Source organism: Mesoplodon bidens (assembly GCF_964165515.1).
Source record: "Mesoplodon bidens genome assembly, chromosome: 6".
Taxonomy (NCBI): Eukaryota; Metazoa; Chordata; class Mammalia; order Artiodactyla; family Ziphiidae; genus Mesoplodon; species Mesoplodon bidens.
Window position 1 is genome coordinate 10,839,461 of NC_138162.1, and position 22,375 is coordinate 10,861,835.

Here is a 22,375-nt window from a genome sequence, read left to right on the forward strand (position 1 = left end):
TTTCAAATGGAATTTTTATCACTTCAGTGAACGGAAAATCAGTATTTTTCATGCACATTAGGATAAATGTATAATTAAGAGTTTAAGCACCACCTAAAATTATGTTTCTCCAATGGGATGCACACACTCTTCAGGAAATTGTAGTGGTGGAAAGAAGGTTGGTCTTAATCTGATAGTCGGATTCTGATATTTAGTTTCTATCACCCTAAGCAAAATATTTCATTTTTCTGAGCATTAGAGTCATCTGCTCAGTGGGAGTGATAATACTAATACTATCCCCATGGGTTAATTTTACCCATGATACTATCTCACACGTATAGGAGTTTCTTACTCCAGGTGAGGTTGAGGGACAACACAAGCTTTTAAATATCAGAAGGTGAAATTGGCAAGATGTAAATCTTTAAGATTTGTGGCCCTTTAAACAAAAAGGAAAGCAAGTTGAGTTCCTTCCTCACCTCCAAGACACTGAGAGTGAAGGATCAAGTGAGAAATGTTCAGTGTTCTATCTGCCAGTGACAGACGTTTGTTGTGTACCTGTGAGCTGAAGCAAAGACGTGTGAGATACCAGTATTGGAAATATGAGTATCTAAAGACTGTCATTGACCCTGGAACAGCAGAGGAGGAATTTTAAGGATGTTTAGAACTTGAAATGAGGTTGAAAGAGAGCTTCTAGACAACAACCAGCATGCATCTAGATAATATATATCTAGCTGTCTATGTTTCTTGACCCAAATTCACAGCAGCCTTGTAAAGCAGACTGTTACCTCCTACTTCATATGCCAGGCCCTATGCTTGGTGCTTTCGCTAAATTATGTATTATCTTCACAATACCCCATAAGACAGGTTCCAATAGCCCTCTTTATTCTTAAGTAAACTGAAGTTCAGAGAGATGAAAAAAACTTGTCTGTAATTACACAGACCTGGCAGAAACTTGATTTAGGCTCAAGCTTGTCTAATTCTGAGTGTGCAATCTTCTAAGACTAAGAATAATGGCTGCTTTAAGGAAAATGAGCTTCCTGTCAGCCTTTCAGTTACCACAGGTAACTGTTAGACTTAGAGCCCTTAGCTTTTGAGGCAACCAGCCCCACCCTAAGGACTTTACAGATTGTTCGTGTTAATTTTTTTGGAGCCAGGTGTATTACAGCAAAGCTTGCTCTCACATGATGCCATTACTTCTCTGTTAATATTACCCTCTCCAAGCCACCTTCCACAGTTGCCATCACAAAGATTTTTCAAATATGCCAACATGACCACATCCTCCCCTGCATTCCATGTTATCCTCAGGCTCCTCTGCTGAAGTCCATACTCTTAGCCTGGCGTCCAAGGCTCTCTATGATCTGGCCCCAGTTGGCCTCTTCAGCCTTATCTCTTGCTACTCTTCTCTCCCTCTGTCTCCCTCTTCCTCTGTCTCCCTCTCTCCCTTTCTCCCTCCCCTCCTCTCTCCCCCCCACCGCCTCTCTCTCTCCCTCTCTCTCTCTCTCTCCCCCCACCCCTCTCTCTCTCTCTCTCTCTCTCTCTCTCTCTCTCTCTCTCTCTCTCTCTCTCTCTCTCTCACACACACACACACACACATGCTTCAGCCAGACTGAATCACTTGGAAATTCCCAGAAAGAACACTCCATGCTTACTTTCAACTTGAAGCTTTTCGGAATACTGTCCACTCAACCTGGAGCACCCTTTTCCTGTCTGCATAAATCATATTTATCCTTTAAGACTCGGTTCAGAAGTTATGTTTTCCAGAGAGCTTTGCCAGATGCCAGAACCCTTCTGTAATTGCAAATCAGGGGTTCCTTGTCTGTGCCCCTGTATTCAGTGCTCTGTAAACAATGATGGTAACAGTGTTAGTAGTGGTTATTCTTAATGAGGCTGGTACTATTTAAAGTCTGCTTTTTATAGTTAGGAAATGCTAAATAGCTGCTTTTTGTTGAATTACATGAGTGGGAAATCAACTGCAAGGGAACTCTACTGACTGCCATTGTAGAAAAGAGCCAGTGAGGTCAAAGTTCTGAGTCATTAAAAAACAAAAAAAACAAAAAACCTGTTTTCCTCATCCTGCAAATTAGTCTCAAACCTAAACTAGAAATAAAAAATATTTTATTTTAAAATGGGAGTATTCTTTTTATCTCCCCGCCCCCCGCCCCGTTGAATTTATCAAGGCCTTCAAATGCATTATTTTGGTGGGATATTTAACTGTAGGACTGTTAATAATGCTGTCATCTTTGTTGAGCATATTGAATGTATACAGTGTGTGTAGTGTGTATACAGTGCCTTGGGGGCCCAAAAGTATCTGCTGCCTATGAGCTAGCCTGGAATGATGGAAAGAATATGTGCTTTGGGTCCAGAAAGATCGGTGTTTTAATCTTAGCTTCACCAATTACTACCTGATGCTTTTGGCCAAATAAGTTCTCTTTTTGTGCCTAGACTTCTGTGGGCATGCTTCTTACTGTCTTAACTTATGTTTCCTTCCAGCAATCAGAGAAGATGGCATGCCTGGAGGCCGGAATAAGAGCATTGGGCCCGTCCAGGTGAGTTCTAGGTCTTACTCTTTGTGATCTACCCTGAAAGCTCAGGCCTCCAGATGCTCCTGTAGCTGCTCACCTTGATCCTCTTATCTGCTGCTAGGGGGAGCCATCTTTACTTTCATTCCTGTAAAACTGCTTTAGAGCCTGGATATGAAAGTGCTTTGAAAATCTTAAATATATAAGATAATGGTTAAAGCTCCACTTGTGATGCCTCAACTCTTCCTAAGGATTTTTACAGAAGATGAATCCAATTCTGCTTCTAAAGCATCCAGAGGATTTTTTTTTGTTTTTTTTGGCCGCGCCATGCGGCTTATGGGATCTTAGTTCCCTGACCAGGAATTGAACCCAGGCCCTCCGCAGTGATAGCACAGAGTCCTAACCACTGGACCACCAGGGAATTTCCCAGAGGACTTTTTATGTCAGTCACTTAAGGTTGTAGTTACTTAGTCTGGCAGAAATCGGCAAGACTACTTTGCTGTTCAGTGTCACTAAAGATATTTCAGCAGAAAGTTCCTTGATTGCCTGTTTGTAAAGTAGGGAAGGTAATACCCATTCAGTCCCACAAACATTTACTCAGTATTACTTACTCTGTACCAGGCCCCCTGTACTGTAAATTCAGTGTAGTGGGAAAGACAGATACGTAAACGGACATCATAATACAGTGGGTGATAACAGAGGTTGCCCAGGGAGTACAGAAAGAAGGGGCTTCTTTTCTGTTTGGACCAGAGCCATGGTTGAGGACTGAAGACACTCAGGAAAGGCTTCCTGGAGAAGATAAAGTTTGAACTGAGTCTTCAAGGAAAAGGAAGAATTAGCTATGTTGAGAAGGGGTGGAAACCCAAACATCTTTTATTCCTGCTAGACAGAATAGACTGTAAAAGGAATCTTCAAGGAATGGCAAGGAGTTCATTCACTCAGGCTAGAGCACTGGGCACATGTTGTGAAGTGGCAGGAGATAAGGCAGATTCCTTGAGTTTGGAATCAGTTCTCTAAAAAGTGGCCTTCAACTAACTTTGATTATAGCTCCTTCAGTAAAGCCTTTGTGGGGCCAGCCTGCATCACTTGTTCTTACTTGGCCAGCAGAAGAACTTCATCATGATAGAGAATTGGATCTGCTTACGACCCATGAAGTGAATCCTTCAGTACCCTAGTGGGCAGGGACCATGATTCAGGAATTATGGGGGTAGACCAAGAGGCAACTACTAAAAGGTTTTAAGTAGAAAGAGGGATATGGTCAAATTTACATTTTGGAAAGATCATTCTAGCAATGTAAATTGTTTATGAGGAGCTGGGTAAGGGTCAGTGAAACTGGTGGCAGAGAAAAAGCAGTTAAAAGGGTTTTACAGAAGTCCAGGCGAGAGATACAGACAGTGTGGTTTCAAGTAGGACAGTGATAGTGCAGATTGAAGAGAGGAAATAGATTCAAGAAATGTTTAATAGGTAAAATTGATAGGATTTATCCAATTGAATGTGAGGGAATGAGAGAAAGACAGGAATTCAGAGTTGGTTTGAGACATACACTGATGATGTATGGGAGGGTCTTCTGTCACATGAGCTTGGTACACATATGCACTCAGGTGTGGGGTGTGTGCTGCATTCATTCTCTTTTTTAAATCAAACATTTTTATTCATTTATTCAAGTCATATGTGTCTCTTGCAAATTAATTTATTTCGGTCTCCATTCATAGCTGCTCTTTTTTTGTGTGGTAAAAAACATGTAACAGGAAATACACCTCCTTAACAAATTGTTAAGTGTACACTACAGTAGTGTCAACTATATGCACATTCCGTACAGCAGATCTCTAGAACTTCTTTTTTTTTTTTTTTTTTTTTTTTTTTTTTGCGATACGCGGGCCTCTCACTGTTGTGGCCTCTCCCGTTGCGGAGCATAGGCTCCGGATGCGCAGGCTCAGCAGCCATGGCTCACGGGCCCAGCCGCCCCATGGCATGTGGGATCTTCCCACACCGGGGCACAAACCCGTGTCCCCTGCATCGGCAGGCGGACTCTCAACCACTGCGCCACCAGGGAAGCCCCCTCTAGAACTTCTTAATCTTATCACTGAAACTTTATACCTGTTGAACAGCAACTCCTCATTTCGTCCTCCCCCCAGTCCCTGACAACCACCATTCTACTTTCTGCTTCTAAGAGTTTGACAACTTTTGATACGTCCTATAAGTGGGATCATGCAGGACTTGTCCTTCTGTGACTGCCTTATTTTGCTTAGCATAATGTCCTCAAGGTTCATCCATGTTGCAGCATATGACAGGATTCCTTCTTTTTTAAGGCTGAGTGATATTCCACTGTATGTATATAGCACGTTTTTTGGTTTTTGTTTGTTTTTGCTTTGTGTTTTTAATTTTTATTGGAGTATAGTTGACTTTATGATGTTGTGTTAGCTTCTGCTGTACAGCAAGGTGAATCAGTTATACATATACATATATCCACTCTTTTTTAGATTCTTTCCCCATATAGGTCATTACAGAATATTGAGTAGAGTTCCCAGTGCTGTAGAGTAGGTCCTTTTTAGTTATCTATTTTATATATAGTAGTATCTATATCTCAATCCTAATCTCCCAGTTTATCCCCCCCCATTCCCCCTGGTAACCATAAGTTTGTTTTCTACATCTGTGACTTTATTTCTATTTTGTAAATAAGTTCATTTGTACCATTTTTTAAGATTCTACATATAAGTGATATCATATGATATTTTCTTTGACTTACTTCACTCAGTGTGACAATCCCTAGGTCCATCCATGTTGCTGCAAATGGCATTATTTCATTCCTTTTTTATGGCTGAGTAATATTCCATGAGTAGTATGTACCACACCTTCTTTATCCATTCCTGTGTTGATGGACATTTAGGTTGCTTCCATTTCCTGGCTGTTGTAAATAGAATATAGCACATTTTGTTTATCTATTCATCCATTGATGGACATTTAGGTTGTTTCTACCTCTTGGCTAAAGTGAACATGGCCTTGGCTGCAGTGAACATGAGAGTGCAGATATCTCTTCAAGATCCTGATTTCAACTCTTTTGGATAAATACCGAGTGGGATTACTGCGTCATATGATAATTCTGTTTTTAAGTTTTTGAGAAACCTCCATATTGTTTTCCGTAGTCGCCACACCATTTTGTTGATATATTCTCACCCAAGTGCACAGGGTTCCAGTTTTCCCCATCCTCTCCAGCACTTCTTATTTTCTGGAGTTTTTTTCCTGCTTGCTTGCTTGCTTGCTTGCTTGCTTGTTTGATACTGGCTATCCTAATAGGCATGAGGTGATTTCTCATTATGGCTTTGATTTCCATTTCCCTGATGATTAGTGACGTTGAACATCTTTTCATATGCCTGTTGGGTATTTGTATGTCTTCTTTGGAGAAATGTCTATTCAGGTATTTGCTACTTTTTTAAAAAAATTATTTATTTATTTTTGGCTGTGTTGGGTTTTTTTGTTTGTTGTTTTTTTTTTTTTTTTGGGCGGTACGCGGGCCTCTCACTGTTGTGGCCTCTCCCGTTGCAGAGCACAGGCTCCGGACGCGCAGGCTCAGCGGCCATGGCTCACGGGCCCAGCCGCTCCACGGCATGTGGGATCTTCCCGGACCGGGGCACGAACCCGTGTCCCCTGCACCCCTGCATCGGCAGGCGGACTCTCAACCACTGCGTCACCAGGGAAGCCCTGTGTTGGGTTTTTGTTGCTGCACGTGGGCTTTCTCTCGTTGCGGCGAGCGGGGCCTACTCTTCATTGTGGTGCGCAGGCTCCTCATTGCGGTGGCTTCTCTTGTAGCAGAGCACGGGCTCTAAGCGGGCGGACTTCAGTAGTTGTGGCACGTGGGCTCCGTAGTTGTGGCTTGAAGACTCTAGAGCGCAGTCTCAGTAGTTGTGGCACATGGGCTTAGTTGCTCCACAGCATGTGGGATCTTCCTGGACCAGGGCTCAAACCTGTGTCCCCTGCATTGGCAGGCAGATTCTTAACCACTGCGCCACCAGGGAAGTCCCTAGTATTTGCTTTTTTAATCAGGCTGATTAATTAGTTAATTGACTATTGAGTTGTAGGAATTCCTTATATATTTTGAATATTAACCCTTTATCAGGTATATAGTTTGCAAAAATTTTCTGGAAGTCACCTGTTTACTTTGTCAATTGTTTCCTTTGCTTTGCAGAAGTCTTTTTTTTTTTTTTTGCGGTACGCGGGCCTCTCACTGTTGTGGCCTCTCCCATTGCGGAGCACAGGCTCCGGACGCGCAGGCTCAGCGGCCACGGCTCACGGGCCCAGCCGCTCCACGGCACGTGGGATCCTCCCGGACCGGGGCACGAACCCACGTCCCCTGCATCGGCAGGCGGATTCTCAACCACTGCGCCACCAGGGAAGCCCTGCAGAAGTCTTTTAGTTTGATGTAATCCTATCTTTCTACTTTTGCTTTGATGTCATATTCAAGAAGTCATTGACAAATTAGGGGTATGGGATTAACAGATACAAAGTACTATATATAAAATAGATAAGCAACAGGATAATATTGTATAGCACAGGGAATTATACCCATTATCTTGTAATAACCTGTAATGGAATAGAATCTGTAAAAATACTGAATCACTATGCTATACACCTGAAACTAACACAATATTGTAAATCAACTATGCTTCAATTAAAAAAAGAAAAAGAAATCATTGCCAAGGCCAATGTCAAGAAGCTTTTTCTCTATGTTTTCTTTGAGGAGTTGTACTGTTTTGGGTCTTATGTTTAAGTCTTTAATCCACTGAGTTGCTTTTTGCATATGGCATAAGGTAAAACTCTAATTTTATGCTTTTGCATATGGATATCTGATTTTCCCAACACCACTTGTTGAAGATACTTTCCTTTTCCCATTGTGTAGTCTTGGCATCTTTGTCAAAGACCTTTTGACCATATGTCTGGGTTTATTTGGGGGGCTCTGTATGTCTGTCCTTGTGCCAGTACGTTACTGTTTTGATTACTTTAGCTTTGTAATATGTTTTGAAATCAGGAAGTGCAAGGCCTCTAGTTTTGTTGTTCTTTCTCAGGATTGTTTTGGCTATTTGGAGTTCTTTGTAGTTTCATATGAATTTTAGGATTGTTTTTTTCAGCAAAAAAATGCCATTGGAATTTTGATAAGGATTACATTGAATCTATAGAACACTTTGGATAGTATGGACTTGTATGGACTTTTTAACAATATTAAGTCTTTTAATCTATGAACACAGGATGTCTTTCCATTTATGTATGTCTTTAATTTCTTTCAGCAGTGTACAAGCCCTTCACCTCCTTAGTTAAGTTTTTTCCTAAGTATTCTTTTTTTTAATTCTTTTTTATACTATTGTAAATGAGATTGTTTTCTTAATTTTCTCTTCAGATAATTCATTATTAGTATATAAAAATGCAACTGATTTTCTATGTTGACTTTGTATCCTGCAGCTTTGCTGAATTCTTATATTAGTTCTAATAGTTTTTTGGTGACATCTTTAAGTTATCTACATATAAGATCATATGTCTTCTGTGAACAGAGATAGTTTTACTTCTTCCTTTTTGATTTAGATGCCTTTTGTTTCTTTTTCTTGCCTATTGCTCTGGCGAGGACTTCTAGTACTATCTTGAATAGGTGTGGTAAGAGGGGCATCCTTGTCTTGATCCTGATCTTAGAGGAAAAGCCTTCCGTTTTTCACCACTGAGTATGATGTTAGCTATGGGCTTTTAATATATGGCCTTATTTGTGTTTATTCTTTTTATATTTAGATATAATAAAAAGTTTATCCATTGGGAAGAATTCTTAAGCATTTCCTCAATGAAAAACCTTCCTCACTATTACCTAATGTTTTTTGAGTACCCTCTGTGGCTCTCTCACCATGCCAAGGGATCCTCAGTCATTTACATCTCCAGACTCTATGTTCTCTCCAGAATTGAGGAGGCTGATGCTCAGAAAAACCTATTTCATCTGTCATTGCTTTTGGGGTTTTGATACTGGGCATATAATTTTCCTTTTAGTGTTTCACTGTTTCCAGGTGGTGTGTTAGGAAGAGAGAGCTGTTATCTCCAAGTTCTTAACTGTGTTTAATTGTAATTAAAAATAAGAAGTGATAGAATTTCCATTTATTGAGCACCTGTTGTGCACCTGCACTTAATAACTTTATCTTAGATTAACTTCCCAAGTCTATCTGACTCAAACCTGTATGCTTCTTTGCTCCAGCACCCAGTGAGGGAATGATGAGCTATGAGGGAAGTGGTATTATCTCCATTTTACCAATGAGGGAGCTAAGGCTCAGAGAACTTGAGTGACTTGCCCAACAGTAAGTACCCAGCTAGGAAATGACAGATGAGATTTACACCCAGATTCAAGCACTCCCAACAAGTTCCGTCCCCTGTTCAATGCATTAATGATTGCTTAGTGTCCCATGAGACCCTCAGGGAGAGACAAGTACAGTCCAACTTTGACTTCCAGCTGGAATAAGCTTGATTTTACCATAACTGGCCCTTTTTACCAAGCTCAAGTACTTTCATGACCTCGACATTCTGGTTTTGCTCTCACCACCATCACTGAGGCTGCACATTCAGGGCCTCAGTAGATGGCTTGTAATTTGATGGCACCATTTGTCTTCATGTGTCTTATAAAACGTAAACAATGATTTCAATGTTCTAAGGACCTCTAAGAGAAAATATTTGGGGTTTCTTTTGCTACATGTGACTGAATAAAAAAAGACAAACCCTCTAATTCAATATGCAACCCAAACTATTTAAAACCAATCACTCAACTTGAGCACCAGTTAAACATTTCTTGTTTTCCCTCAAAGTCCTCTGTGTTGGCTAACTTCCAGTTCTAAATGCCTATTTATATCTATGATTGGAGCAGCTCAAGGTTCCCTCACAGGCAAAGAAGTATGTAGGTTTGTGTCAGACAGACTTGGGAGAAAATGTCCTCCCAGGCTTTCCATAGGAACAAGAAACAAAAATTCATCTGGCTCTTTTTCCTTAGCACTCACTCTCATTCTGTGTGCTGACTTTAGCCAGCTTGGCCTCAACTCTGGATTAAACACTTTAGAGAAGAAGTGTGTGTCCACTCCCTGTATGGCATAGTAGCTAGGGCACTGGACTGAATACTTGGCTACTTTGGCCTCTTCCTCAAACTCCTGCTCAGACATGAGCAAGTCAATTTGCTTGTCTGAGCTACAGTTTCTTCTTTTATTCAGTAGGCTTAGAAATGTCTTTCTTACTAAGAAATCTCATGTGAAGGTATATAGTCAGTACTTAGTAAGTGAACATTTATTCATTTATCCAACATGCATTTATTTGAGTACTGCTTTTTTCTAGATCCTGTCATAGCCTAAGTTCTTACTTAAGGATATTTTTATGATACATTACCATAAGTGCTATAAAAATAACAGTGATAATCAAGATATCATTGTCAGCCTTCCATAATAGTTGTTATGTGCTAGGCCCTTTCCTAAACATGTGATAATATATTAACTAATTTAATCCTCAAACCAGTCCTATGTGATAGATACTATTATTCTCTCCACTCTACAGGTTAAGGAACTTAGGTTTAAATAGTTGTATGACTTTCCCAAGAAGGACCTAAAATTCTGTCTGCGCTTAGTAATAGAAGGATTCAAAAAGAAGGTGACATTTGAATTGGGTCTTAAATGGCAAGTAGGAGTTTGTTATTGAAGAGTGGTGTTTCAGCGGCAGGAAAGAATAGACTAAGGACAAAGAGGAGTGTTGAGGAACCTAGAGGCTTTGTGGCTGGGAGGAGGGTAAATGGACAAAAGGAATGCCATGGTGAGCCATAGTGCTGGCAGGCAGGCAACCAAGCTGTCCTAAGATTAGTGAGAGAGAGACCTGGAGTATGTGGGTGGAGGGGAGGGAATTTGACTTTCTCTCTAGAGAGTTCTAAGAATCCCCATGAAGTTTAAATAAGTTCTCAGTCCTAAAGAAGGAACACCCAGTCTAACATATATCAATTCCTTGTCAAAGATATCAGAGGAAGAGATCGAAAGGATTATGTCTGGGCAGGAATTTGAGGAAGAGGCCAGTCACTGGAGCAACCATGGTGACAGCGACCACAGTTCCCCTGGGAACAGGGCTTCAGAGAGCAACCAGCCCTCACCAGGCTCCACATTGTCCTCCAGGTGAGCTTCAGGGCAAACCCAACATCATCTAGAGATCACCCAAAGAATGGACCCACAAGCAACCTCTGAGCTGGGCTGGGTATTCCTGCCAGTCTGTCTCAGCCATTGTACTCTTGCTTCCTCAGTCTTCTGGGGTTGGGGTGACGATGATGCAAAGCAGCATTTTACAGCCCATTTTTTAGCTAAAGACCTTGAAAATGTCAGCAGTCTCTTCTGCAGATTGATAAAGTGCTATAGCCACTATCCGTGCCCATACATTCTTCACCTAACACAATAACATTTTAATTGTAGCTCTTTCCTCTCACTTACTTTATCATTTAAAAAAAAACCACATTGACAATATCGAATTAAGTTATCATTTCTCTGCCTCAGCAAGAGTGAAGATTTTCACATTATAAATTTTAGGAAACAGTGAAAACTTTTCAAGTTAGTCAGATTTGCTGGTGTCATGAAATACCAGTTTGAAGACTCTTGGTTCTAGAATGATATCTTAAGTTAGTTGTTAGGTGTGAAATATAGCCATCAGCTACCAAGGAAGATTTTCTTTCTCCAGAAATCTTTATTTTAGGACAGGGGTTGAGAAACATTTTTTATAAAGGCCAGATAGTAAATATTTTAGGCTTTGCAGTCCACACAGTCTAGGTCTCAACTACTCAGTTCTGCCATTGTAGTGCGAAAGCAGCCAGAGACAATACGTAAATGAATGAGTGTGGCTGTGTTCTAATAAAACTTCATTTACCAAAACAGGCCATGGGCCATAGTTTGCCAGCCGCTGTTACCGGAGGGGTCATCTAGGTAAAACTAGTTGACTGTTAGATTTCTCCAAGAAAGGTGGGGAAGATAAGAATATTCCTTTCTCTTGATATTTCATTATAACTTTTATTCATTCGTTTGTTCCTTAGTTTGTTCCTTCCTTTGAATGTTTAGGGAGTTGTTGCCACATGCCAGGTTCTTTGCTAGGTGCTGGATTTGTTTTGTGGCCTGGCAAGGCACTTAGCCTGTTTCTGACTTAGTTGTCCTAGCAGTATAAAATATAAACACTCACCTTTGTCATCATAGTCTATGAATATTCTATGAAACTTTCCAAATGTGGCACCTGTACAGAGAGGTCATTTAACCAGTGTTTTTCAGTACAGCTCTGCCAAGTTCTGGGTGTCCAAAGGTGAGCCACACATATGCACATTTGCACAGAGACCCCATCTAGTAGGGGAGACATGCGTGTAACCATTGATTATGTCCTTAGCTTAATGAAGACAGAGTGCATGGCCAGAGAACACCTGAGCCACCTCCTAGCTCACTTCCTTTGAGTAGGCAGTAGAGCTGCGATGTTTCTGCTTGACATGAGACTTTTCTCTCCAGTAGGTCTGTGGAACTGAATGGATTCATGGCATTCAGGGATCAATACATGGGGATGTCTGTGCCTCCACACTATCAATATATACCGCACCTTTTTAGCTATTCTGCCCACTCTCCACTTCTGCCCCCACAAGCTCGCAGCCTGGATCCCCAGTCATATAGTCTGATTCATCAGCTGGTGTCAGCCGAGGACCTGGAGCCATTGGGCACGCCCATGTTGATTGAAGATGGGTGAGTGAGCCTTGGTCTATTTAGCCCTGTAGCTTCAAAGTGGTCCCTACCCCACACTCATCTTCATCCCTGGCTGCTGTACCCCAGGCTTCGGAATGAGTTTGGGGATAATGAGCAATGACTCGAGCATCAGAGGACAAATCTTTGCTTATCGTTGAAGTTAGTGGTCCCTCATTTTTCTCTTGAGCATCTTTTCTCATAGAGTGGGGGCTATTTATCAATCCCTATGGAGTTGGGATTAAAGGGCTTTTGTTTCTGGTTGGGCCGAGGTACGCCAGACTCTGGAATGGGTCTGAGTGCTTCTGTGCCAGAGATGAGCTATAATTCTGGGAATAATCATACATTAAGTTTAGGCTTCTTAACAGGGCACTCAAGGCACTAACTGGTTGTGGCCTGTCTGTATCCCTAGTCAACATACTCATCAGTAGCCTAGTGCCGTGTGCTCTGTGTGCAGGCCTGAGTGGGTGGAAGGAATACTCTTTCAATCCTGTCAGCTCTGCCTGAGTAGATAATAGTTCAGCCCACCCGTTGCTGTACTGTTACTCATTTAGCCTGGAGCATAGGCTGTTTGAGTGTTATTAAGCTTAGACCGCCCCTTCTGCTCCAAAAGGTATCCTGAGATTTCTTAAGCTAGTTTCCAGTTTCAGAAGAGGAAATTCAGATGTCTGCCTACAAGAAGGCCACCACCCAAACCTTTATAAATCTCATGTGGGGGTGTGGGGAAGAGTCATGACAGGGGCCTTGAGGGAAAGAAAACTGGGACCCTGTCTCCTCCAGCCCAGAGATGAGAAATGCCCTGCTCCTTCCATCCCGCGGTAGCTTAGTTTCCTGAACTCGCACCACCAGGGGGTGCAATGAGAGCAAGAAAAGCTTCTGAACCTGTTCTTTTCTCTTTCAGCCATCTCGCCCCGAGGCTCATTTTTGTGCCAATCCCTGTATTGAGTAGGCACCAGATTCACCCTAATGGAGCTCTCATTTCCAAAACTGGTGCAAAAGTGACTGGGAATTTTCTTCTAACACATGGAGCGTTAAAAGTCATACTCCCTGATAATTGCACAAATTTCTAAGCCTCCTTTCCCCTTTGCAACCTTTTCTTATCAAATCTGCTCCTCCAGCCCTGAGCTTAATGCTGGCCCCAGTCCTGTCCCTTTATCATGAAACTGAATTGAATGGAGCTGGAGATCCTTGGTCAAGGGCAAGGAGCCCACTTCCAGAGACCCTTTGTGCCCTTAGGAGTACTCTCTCCCTTTGCCCCCATTCCCACCATTCTGGCCACTAGAAGTAACTTTCTCCTGTTCCTACCCCCCCAGATATGCTGTGACTCAAGCAGAGCTATTTGCCCTGCTTTGCCGCCTGGCTGACGAGCTGCTTTTTAGGCAGATTGCCTGGATCAAGAAACTGCCTTTCTTCTGCGAGCTCTCAATCAAGGATTACACGTGCCTCCTGAGCTCTACGTGGCAGGAATTAATCCTGCTGTCCTCCCTCACTGTTTACAGCAAGCAGATCTTCGGGGAGCTGGCTGATGTCACTGCCAAGTACTCACCCTCTGATGAAGAACTACATAGGTGAGAGCTGCTGGCTGGGGAGAAAGTCTCAGGCAACCAAACCATTGTCATCTCTGCAAGGCAGGGCTGCCTGACACTCCAAAGGATGGGCATTAAAGCCACACGTGGCTGGACTTGAATCTTCACTCTGCTGCTGACTAGCTTTGTAACTTTGGTCAAGTTTCTGATCCTCAGGTTCTGAATTTATAAAGTGGGGTAATGACAGTACCTCCCCAACAAGGTAGTTGTGAGGAATAAATGATAATGTGCAGCAAAGCTTAGCAAGTATTAAGCTGTTATTTTGGTCACATCTGGACTACTGAGATAAGAGAATGTATCTGGAAAGAACATTTCCTACAAGGTGAGGGGCTCTGAGCTATAGTTTACAATCCGAGAAAAAGACTCAGGAGTTATTGTGGTACCTACTGTGTGCCAAGCACTGGGCTTGGTATTTTGCATTATTATCTTTCTTTGTCACAGTCTCCAGCACTGTAGGTGTTGTTATGCCCATTTTATAGATGAGAAAACTGAAGTTCAGAGGGGCCTACCCTTGAGGGTTTTGGATTTGAACCCAGAGCCTGGATTTGAACCTGTGCCTGCCCAACTGAAAGTCTAGGCTCTTTCACTGTATCTCAGATGCAGTGAGAAAGTCCTTTCAATAGTTCACCTTTATTAGACAGTTTAAAATAATGGAAGTCATGGGATTCCAGAGCACCAAGAGAGAAGGAAGAAAAGGTTCCTCCATCGAAGAAACCTGGAGAAGGTAGAGTACCAGCCCCCAAACTTCTCTACACAGGACTGGGGTGCATCTCCCTCTGCCACTTAATCACCATGGCATAAAGATAAGTTGAGACTTAGGCTGGGAGCGAAGCTCTAACACCTTCAAGGGCCCTTTGCACAGCTGAGGGAGGGAGGAGTCTGGATACTTTCTCCCCCTGGTTTTCTAATATTTCCTTATTAATGATGCTTACAGGCTTGATGGTAATCTATAAATGACAGAGTTTTTAACCCAGATGACATTTTGTCCTTAAACAGAGCTATCTGATTTTGCAGATAACCTAACCCCTTGTCTTGAGCCTCTAATTCATTGTTTCCATCAAATTCCTGTCTCCTGCTCTGTATCTCTGGGCTGACTGAGTGTTTGGATAGCAGTCAGCCTGCTCTAATACTGTCAGGGTTTGCAGAGCTGGCCCAGTGAGCCCGGCCTCCCTATTTGCCTGGAATCCACCAGTGCAGCCTGAGGCTGCCTACAAAGTAAGCCTGTGGGCTCCCCTCTCTATAGAATGGTGAGTTCCCCCATGCCCTCTGCAGGTAGGCAAGGATCACTGACCATGCAGGGTTCTCCGTGGCTTTAAGCTTCATGAAAGACACCCCATCCCACTGTTTCCAATCCCTTGAGCCCCAAGAGCAAGGCAGGGACCAGTAGCAGCTGAACTAGTGAGGGAATTTTTATTTTCTAGGAAGGGTCCTTACCAAGGAGAACTAGAGCTGCACTATCAAGTATAGTAGCTGCTAGCCTCAGGTGGCTATTTAAGTTACTTAAAATTAAAATTTTAGTTCCTCATTTACAGTAGCCACATTTCAAGTGCTCAGGAGCCACATGTGGCTAGTGGCTACTGTATTGGACAGTTGCAGATATATATATATATATATATATATATATTTCCATCATCACAGAAAGTTGTACTGAACAGTGCTAACTCTGGAGCACATGTTGCAGCTGAGCTTGCAAGTGGGTTCTGAGGATAAGAAGTAGATTCGTTGTTAGGACGCTCACTCCACTGTGGAATCCTTCAATGGAAAAATACAAGTTAAACTTCAGCATGTTAGTTCAACATGCCCATTTATTGAGCACCTGTTGTGTGTGCCTGGAGGAGGGGTGTTGGGATAACAGATAATACAGACATGGTTTCTGAGATGAGAGCCCATATTCTTGGTTTAGGGGATTGGGGGGCAAATAGAAGCAGATAGAATCTACAGTTCAGGGTGATATTAGTGGGGATTGAGGGGCATATGAGGGACTGTGGAAGCATAGACTAAGGAGTGAGTACCTCTACTTGCATAATCAGGGAATGGTTGCCAAAGAGGAAAAGACATTTGAGCTGCATCTTGAAGTGGCATTTTTCTAGGTAGATTATAGAGAATAAGAGGCAGGCAAGAGAATAACACAGAGTCCTAGAAGTTAGAGATTCTGGGTGGTTGGTTTGTGCAGATAACCAAAAAGCAATCCTGTGGATTAGGGTATAGAGAGAATATATCTGAGAGGCAGAGAAATGAGGGGAGAAATGACAGGAGAGAAAGGTACAGGAAAGACGAGTCATGAAGGTGCTCAAATGCTAATCTAAAAAACTCGGATTTTATTGTGTGAATAGTATTAAGTCGTGGGACGTTTTTATGTAGAGCAATTACATGTCAGGTTGCATTTTGGAAAGATCCCCGTGGCTATAAAGTTCAGGATGGATTGCATAGACAAGGCTAGAAGACAGTGGCTGTGTAGGAAGCTGTTCCATAGCCCAGGTAAAAAGAAACAAGTCCTGGACAAGGCAGCAGTGACCATGGGAATAGAGAGGGCAGCACAGAGTTAAGAGATGACAGGGAGGTAAAGTCAGTGGGACCTCAGTGAGTGGAAAAGTTGGGGATACTGCCAGGCAGGTGGGCACCAGTTCTCTTAGCCAAGATAATGGAGCCTGGGAAGAACAGGTTGAGAGATGAGCCGCTCTGAGTTTGACTTGGGGTCTCTTGAGTCTGAGATGCACGTGGAACTGCTCAGGAGGCCAGAGGAAAATGGAAGTATGAGAACCTTTGGAATCAGGTTCATCACTGTAAGGCAGTCCCCAGACTGTGGAGAGCGTGGAGTCTGTAATAGGCCACAGCTCTTCCCTACCTTGCCTACTCTGGCGTTACTCCCACTCCCACAAAACGCCTTTACTTTTTCACAACTGTTGAGTGCAAGTGAGTTCCTGCTGTCATGAAAGACTTTTCTCAGATGATACATGACCACCTCCTTTTCTCTTCTCAAATATTGAATCAAATTTATGGTGCCCATTTTCCTTAATCAGGCTGTTATCAGACAGTAAGCAGGGTGAATTTGATTTAAAGCAGATTGTAGCACCAGCCAGTGACTGCTCCTGGCCCTAATCAAGACTCCTTCACTCTTAGGAGAAGATGCCTTGCACTAGATGGGCTTTAATGGGCACTTCTATCTCGTGAACACTAGCTCCATTTCTGCCAGATCTCTGGAAAGTTGCCTCACAGCTTCCCTGCTAAAAGACCCTAGCTGTAAGGTTCAGGAAACACAGTCTTTTCTTTTTGCTGTGATAACACGAGTGATGCTGCTGCTGCTGTTAATAATGATAATAGCTAACAATTATAGACTGTTTATTGTGCCAAATTCCATCTTAAGTGCTTTGCAAACATTTGTTTAGTCCTCACCACTTCCCTAAGAGACTGTACTAATATTAACCCTGTTCCACACATGAGGAAGGAGCATGAGGTTCAGAGAGATGAAAACTCAAGGCTCTAAGGCTAAAAGAGATGGAGTTGAGATTATCATCTAGATCTGTTGTGCTCTAAAGCCCAGATTCTTTACCATTACTAAATTTTTCAGCCTTCTCAAAAGTTTGACTTTCTGGAATGTGTCCTGGAGCTTCAGTCTTACTTTTCACCTTGGAGTCTGTATGTGGGTGCTGAGATGGCAGTTCCTCTAAGGATGTGGCTGATGACTGCTTCTGGGAGTAGGTGCATTTAGATGAGTGAAAAAGAGACAACTGGGCCTTTCAGCCCCCTTAATGGGACATAACTTACACAGTGTCAGCTTCAATTGCTGACTGAATGGTCCAGTGGTTTGGGGGATCCTGGCAGGAATGTTTTCCTTGTCCTAACATGCTTGTGTAATGGTAACCTAGAAGAAGAATGGGTGTGTTTGTCCAACTTTCAGGCTTTGAATGTTGATAATTTGTAGACAGGGAATACAGGGGCGTTAGAACTGTGCAGTGGGCAGATGTGGAGGAGGCACGGCTGCAGGAGAAAGCAGGCCCATGGAACAGAGAACAATTTGTTTTATCAAGGGGCGGGATGCGGGGTGTGGAGGAAATCTTTGCAGTCAGGCTCTGGAGACTGAGTGGGGGCTGCTGGGCTGGCTGCCAGGGGTCCATGCTGGTTGCCTATCCTAGGAAGCTTGGGAAAGAGGGTATGTGCTCTCCCCAAGAGAGAGGGCAGATCTGGGTCATATACTCAGGCCAGGCATGTGGGAGTTCCTTTGTGTCCCTCAGGTCAAGACTCAACTGGGAATAGGTTTAGCATTGCTGTCTAGGGGTCTGGCTGGTAGCCACACACCTGCAGGTTCTGCAGAGCCACAGTGAGCACTTGCGGCAAGAGGTTACTGATGAGGGGAGAGAGTGTTATCTTTACTTGCTATACTGCTCGGCCACCAGACAGACGCTGACACTGCTGCATCCTCCTTTTTTATGCCCGACCCCATCCCATCTCTTCCCCACCCCTCCAAACAGATACTGATGGGCATTTTCAGTAAAGACCTTTTCCCTCTCAAGAACAGAAGTAGCTGACAAAGCACTGTGATGAGGAGTGATCTTCACTCACAGGCACACTGCTTCCTGCAGGTCTCAGCGTCATGGAGGCAGCGGAGGGGCAGTTCTATGCACTGCAGCGAGTCCAACACCCACTCTGGGTTGGGCCCTGAGCTGAGTTGCTCTGGGAACACAGACCTCCTGAGGTATCCCCTGTGGTAGCATGTGGTAGCCTTTCCCTGTTGCCAGTTAAGAACAAGACAGGGAATGGACAGTGTGGTGCCGAGAAAGCAACAGACTTGGAATGAGAAAACTTGGGTTTGAACCTTGTCCCCACCACCACTAATTTGTTTTATTCACTTAGAACTTTGGAGAAGGCATCTCTTCTGCTTCCTCTTCCCTAACATGAAGGTGATATTACTTTTCTCACAGATTATCAGGAGGGCAAAATGTAAGAATGCAATAAGGGCGCAGTACATAATCTCTCTGAGCCTTTGTTTCCACAAGTGAACAAAGAGGATTATAATATCCTTTTTTGTGGATTTATTGGAAGTATCCAATGAAATGATGTATGTAAAATATTTAACAAAGGGCCTGGCAAGTAGCAAACACTCAACAAATGGTAGAATAATAGATATGGTTATTATAGTGGTTATTAAATATAAGTGTGTCTATCAGCCAATCTGAGAACGTATTAATAAAGTTGTAAAAGCCATTGGGCCAGGAGCAGAGAGAAACATGGTAGTTCAAATTAGCAAACTGGGACCCAGGGGGTCAGGGCTCCGGACTGCAGGTAGCTGCTGCTGTGGCTCCCCCTGGTGCTTGAGAAGTGCAGGTGCCTCTGGCCCCAACAGGAGGCAGGCTTTCCCCAGGGAAGAGAAAATGTCCTGCCTGGCCAGGAACCCAAGCCCTTGCGAAGCCTTCAGAGTCAACACAGAAAGCAATAGGACCCAGACAGCAGTAGTACATTCCCAGGAGTTCTGGACCCTACCCAGATAGGGCTTCTTGCCTAGCATGGGGCTGTAGTACCCCGATCTGAACAAGTCACCAGGAAGCAACTCTGAGGCTAAGCATCTCTCTGTGACTCAGCTGCATCAGAGGCCTGTCTGGAACACCTAGAAGAGTGGATGCTGGGCCTGACCCCAGCTTTTATAAACTATTTCCCCACTAAGCCTTTGCCTCCTTGGTTTGGGAGTATCTCCATTTCTGGTATAAGATATTCCCCACTATGACCTAGAGTATTAGTCCCCCAGCCTAGGGCTCATTTGCCTAAAACTTGGTGTTTCCCCAAGGAATTAACTCCTAATCCAAAGAAAGCAGCATGGGGGCTTCCCTGGTGGCACAGTGGTTAAGAATCCACCTGCCAATGCAGGGGACATGGGTTCGAGCCCTGGTCCGGGAAGATCCCACATGCCGCGGAGCAACTAAGCCCGTGTGCCACAACTACTGAGCCTGCGCTCTAGAGGCACAGCTACTGAGCCCGTGTGCCACAACTACTGAAGACCACGCTCCTAGAGCCTGGGCTCCGCAACAAGAGAAGCCACCGCAATGAGAAGCCTGTGCACTAGAGAAAGCCCACGTGCAGCAACGAAGACCCAAGGCAGCCAAAAATAAAATTAAAAAAAAAAACCAAAACACTCCTGAAAGAAAAAACATTAAAAAAAAAAAAGCAGCATGGTCAGCATTGAGTCTTCTCTGCTAATGGATGCCACCTCAGATATTGAGAAAATCAAGGCCTTAGGGAGTTAGCCCAGGTTCAAGGTTCTAGCTCTGCTACCAACTAGCTGTGTGCTTGCAGACCAGTCCCTTCTATTCTTTGAACTTCAGTTTCTCATCTGTACAATGGTGATTATAATCTCACCTAGCACATAGGGCTCAGAAAACTAAATGAGATAATGCACATAAAGTGCCCAGCACAGAGACTGGCATGACATGGAGGCTCAATTTATGTTTCCCTCCCTCCCTCTCTAGCTGAAGTCAGGGATACCAGTAAAAATGTTCACTGTGCGTAACCTCAGCCATGCCGGAAACAGTGAACTTAAATACAATCAGCAGCTCTTTCTTCATTGTGGCAGTAGCTCACATAGAGGCACCATGGTAGCTGCCATTGTTACTACAGGCTGCATCGCAACAACAGCAGTGTCTTCACGATGTCGCACTTCTCTACATGTACATCCCAAACCTCCGTGACCCTTGTTACCCCAAGCAGGCAAGCATTATTTTACAGAGGAGGTCCTCAAAGCTTAGAGAGGTCAAAGGACTTTCCCAAGGTCTCATAGCTTGTATGTGATGGAGCTGGATTTGAACTTAGATTAGATTGACCCCAGCTGACCTTGGGAACAGCAGCTCGTATGAGCTGCCTTGGCCTCTAGACAAACCATGGATTCACCTGTCTTTCACAGATGTGTCTGGATTCCATTTCCCCCAAGCTCAACCTCTTTCCTATCTTAGCTGCCTTAAGGAGCTGTAGGTGACTTCTGTCTCCCTTCCATTACCTCCACTGGTAATCAGAGCCCATTATTAACACTGGTATCTGTTCCCCAGATTTAGTGATGAAGGGATGGAGGTGATTGAGCGGCTCATCTACCTGTATCACAAGTTCCATCAGCTAAAAGTGAGCAATGAGGAGTATGCTTGCATGAAAGCAATTAACTTCCTAAATCAAGGTAAGTGGGGGTGGGAAGAAAAGACTTTTTTTTTTGTCAGTGAATATTTGCCCTTTTGCCTTCATGTTTCACCCCTACCCCCTTTACCCCCAGGACTGTCACACAGAATCTGTCACACCACGTGGGCACCGATCTTGGAAGTCCTGTGCTACCCTCATCATCATTCTGCCCCACTATAGCGCAGAGCATGGTTTGGATTTTTTTCTTCAAACCTAAATGCCACAGCCTCTATAACTCATAGAGGAAGGAAGAGGATTTGCTTTGTTTAGTCAGTTTTAATGCATTTAAACACAGACATCAAGGACAGTACATGCGTCATTTAAAATATGCACCAAGTTTACCAGTGACTGAAGAAGAGCAGAGTGACTGATGAAACTACTGGAGATAAGGGATCTGTGACAGGCTGACGGGCCCCTTCAGGGCAGAGCGGGGGTGCACAAAACTCACACACCCATATCAAGCATGGCTTTAATTCGAAGAGTGGTGGGTGTGATTTACATGGAGTATTACCTGCAGAGCGGCGCTTGGTAGCTGCTGGTAAGCAGAGTATGCAAGGAGGATTTGTGTTTCCCTTTCTTCCAGAGTAGCGTGTGAGCACTCTACTCTCAGAGTGGGGCTGGGCTGTCTTGCTGCCTACGACACTGAAAATGCTGTGTTCCTGTATTCAGTTTCCTAGTCCAGAGACTCTTGATCCCCCCCTCTTTGCCCACCCCTCCCTCAGTACTGACCTCTTCCTCTTGCTTCTGCACCTTTCATGCATTTATCTGGTGTTCTGTATGCCTCCCTTAGGCCAGGCCCTGTGTTGAGCATTAAAGACATTGAAATAAATTAGGTCCCAGGTTCCTGGCCTCAAGAAGTATACAGTCTGATGGCACTTGTTACATTGCTTGAGCCTCAAATGGGGGGAGATCAGTAACAACTAGTTGGAGGACCAGAAATCTGAGAGCTGGGCCTCAAAGCCTGGATAAGATTTGTGTATAGAATATTTATATTCTGTATATGAAAAAGGGGGATTGTGTGTGTTTATATGTATATGAACACACTATATAATATATATATACATATATGAGACTGAGAAAGACGTCTACAGGCGTACCTTGGAGATATTGCAGGTTTGGTTCCAGACCAGCACAATAAAGTGAATATTGCAATAGAGCGAGTCACATGAATTTTTTGGTTTCCCAGTGCCTGTGAAAGTTATGTTCATACTATACTGTGATCTGTTAAATGTGCAGTAGCATTATGTCTTAAAAAACAGAGTACATACCTCAAAAAAAAAATTGCTATAAAATGCTAACCATCATTGAGCCTTCAGCGAGTTGTAATCTTTTTGCTGGTGGAGGGTCTTGCCTCAGTGTTGTTTTTGTTTGTTTGTTTGTTTGTTTGAATTTATTTTTT

General features: G+C 43.4%; 1 protein-coding gene across 2 annotated transcripts in view; it reads left to right on the forward strand.

The window, feature by feature from the left end:
• The window catches only part of NR6A1 (nuclear receptor subfamily 6 group A member 1), a 209,601-nt gene that overhangs the window by 176,995 nt on the left and 10,231 nt on the right, over positions 1-22,375 (forward strand). The window contains exons 4-8 of one of the 2 annotated variants that reach the window (XM_081236919.1): positions 2,470-2,525; positions 10,500-10,654; positions 12,014-12,241; positions 13,552-13,806; positions 20,856-20,977. In XM_081236919.1, the coding sequence (XP_081093045.1) occupies positions 2,470-2,525; positions 10,500-10,654; positions 12,014-12,241; positions 13,552-13,806; positions 20,856-20,977 (816 nt within the window). The remainder of the gene's footprint in view (positions 1-2,469; positions 2,526-10,499; positions 10,655-12,013; positions 12,242-13,551; positions 13,807-20,855; positions 20,978-22,375) is intronic. The other variant, XM_081236920.1, reaches the window with a different exon arrangement.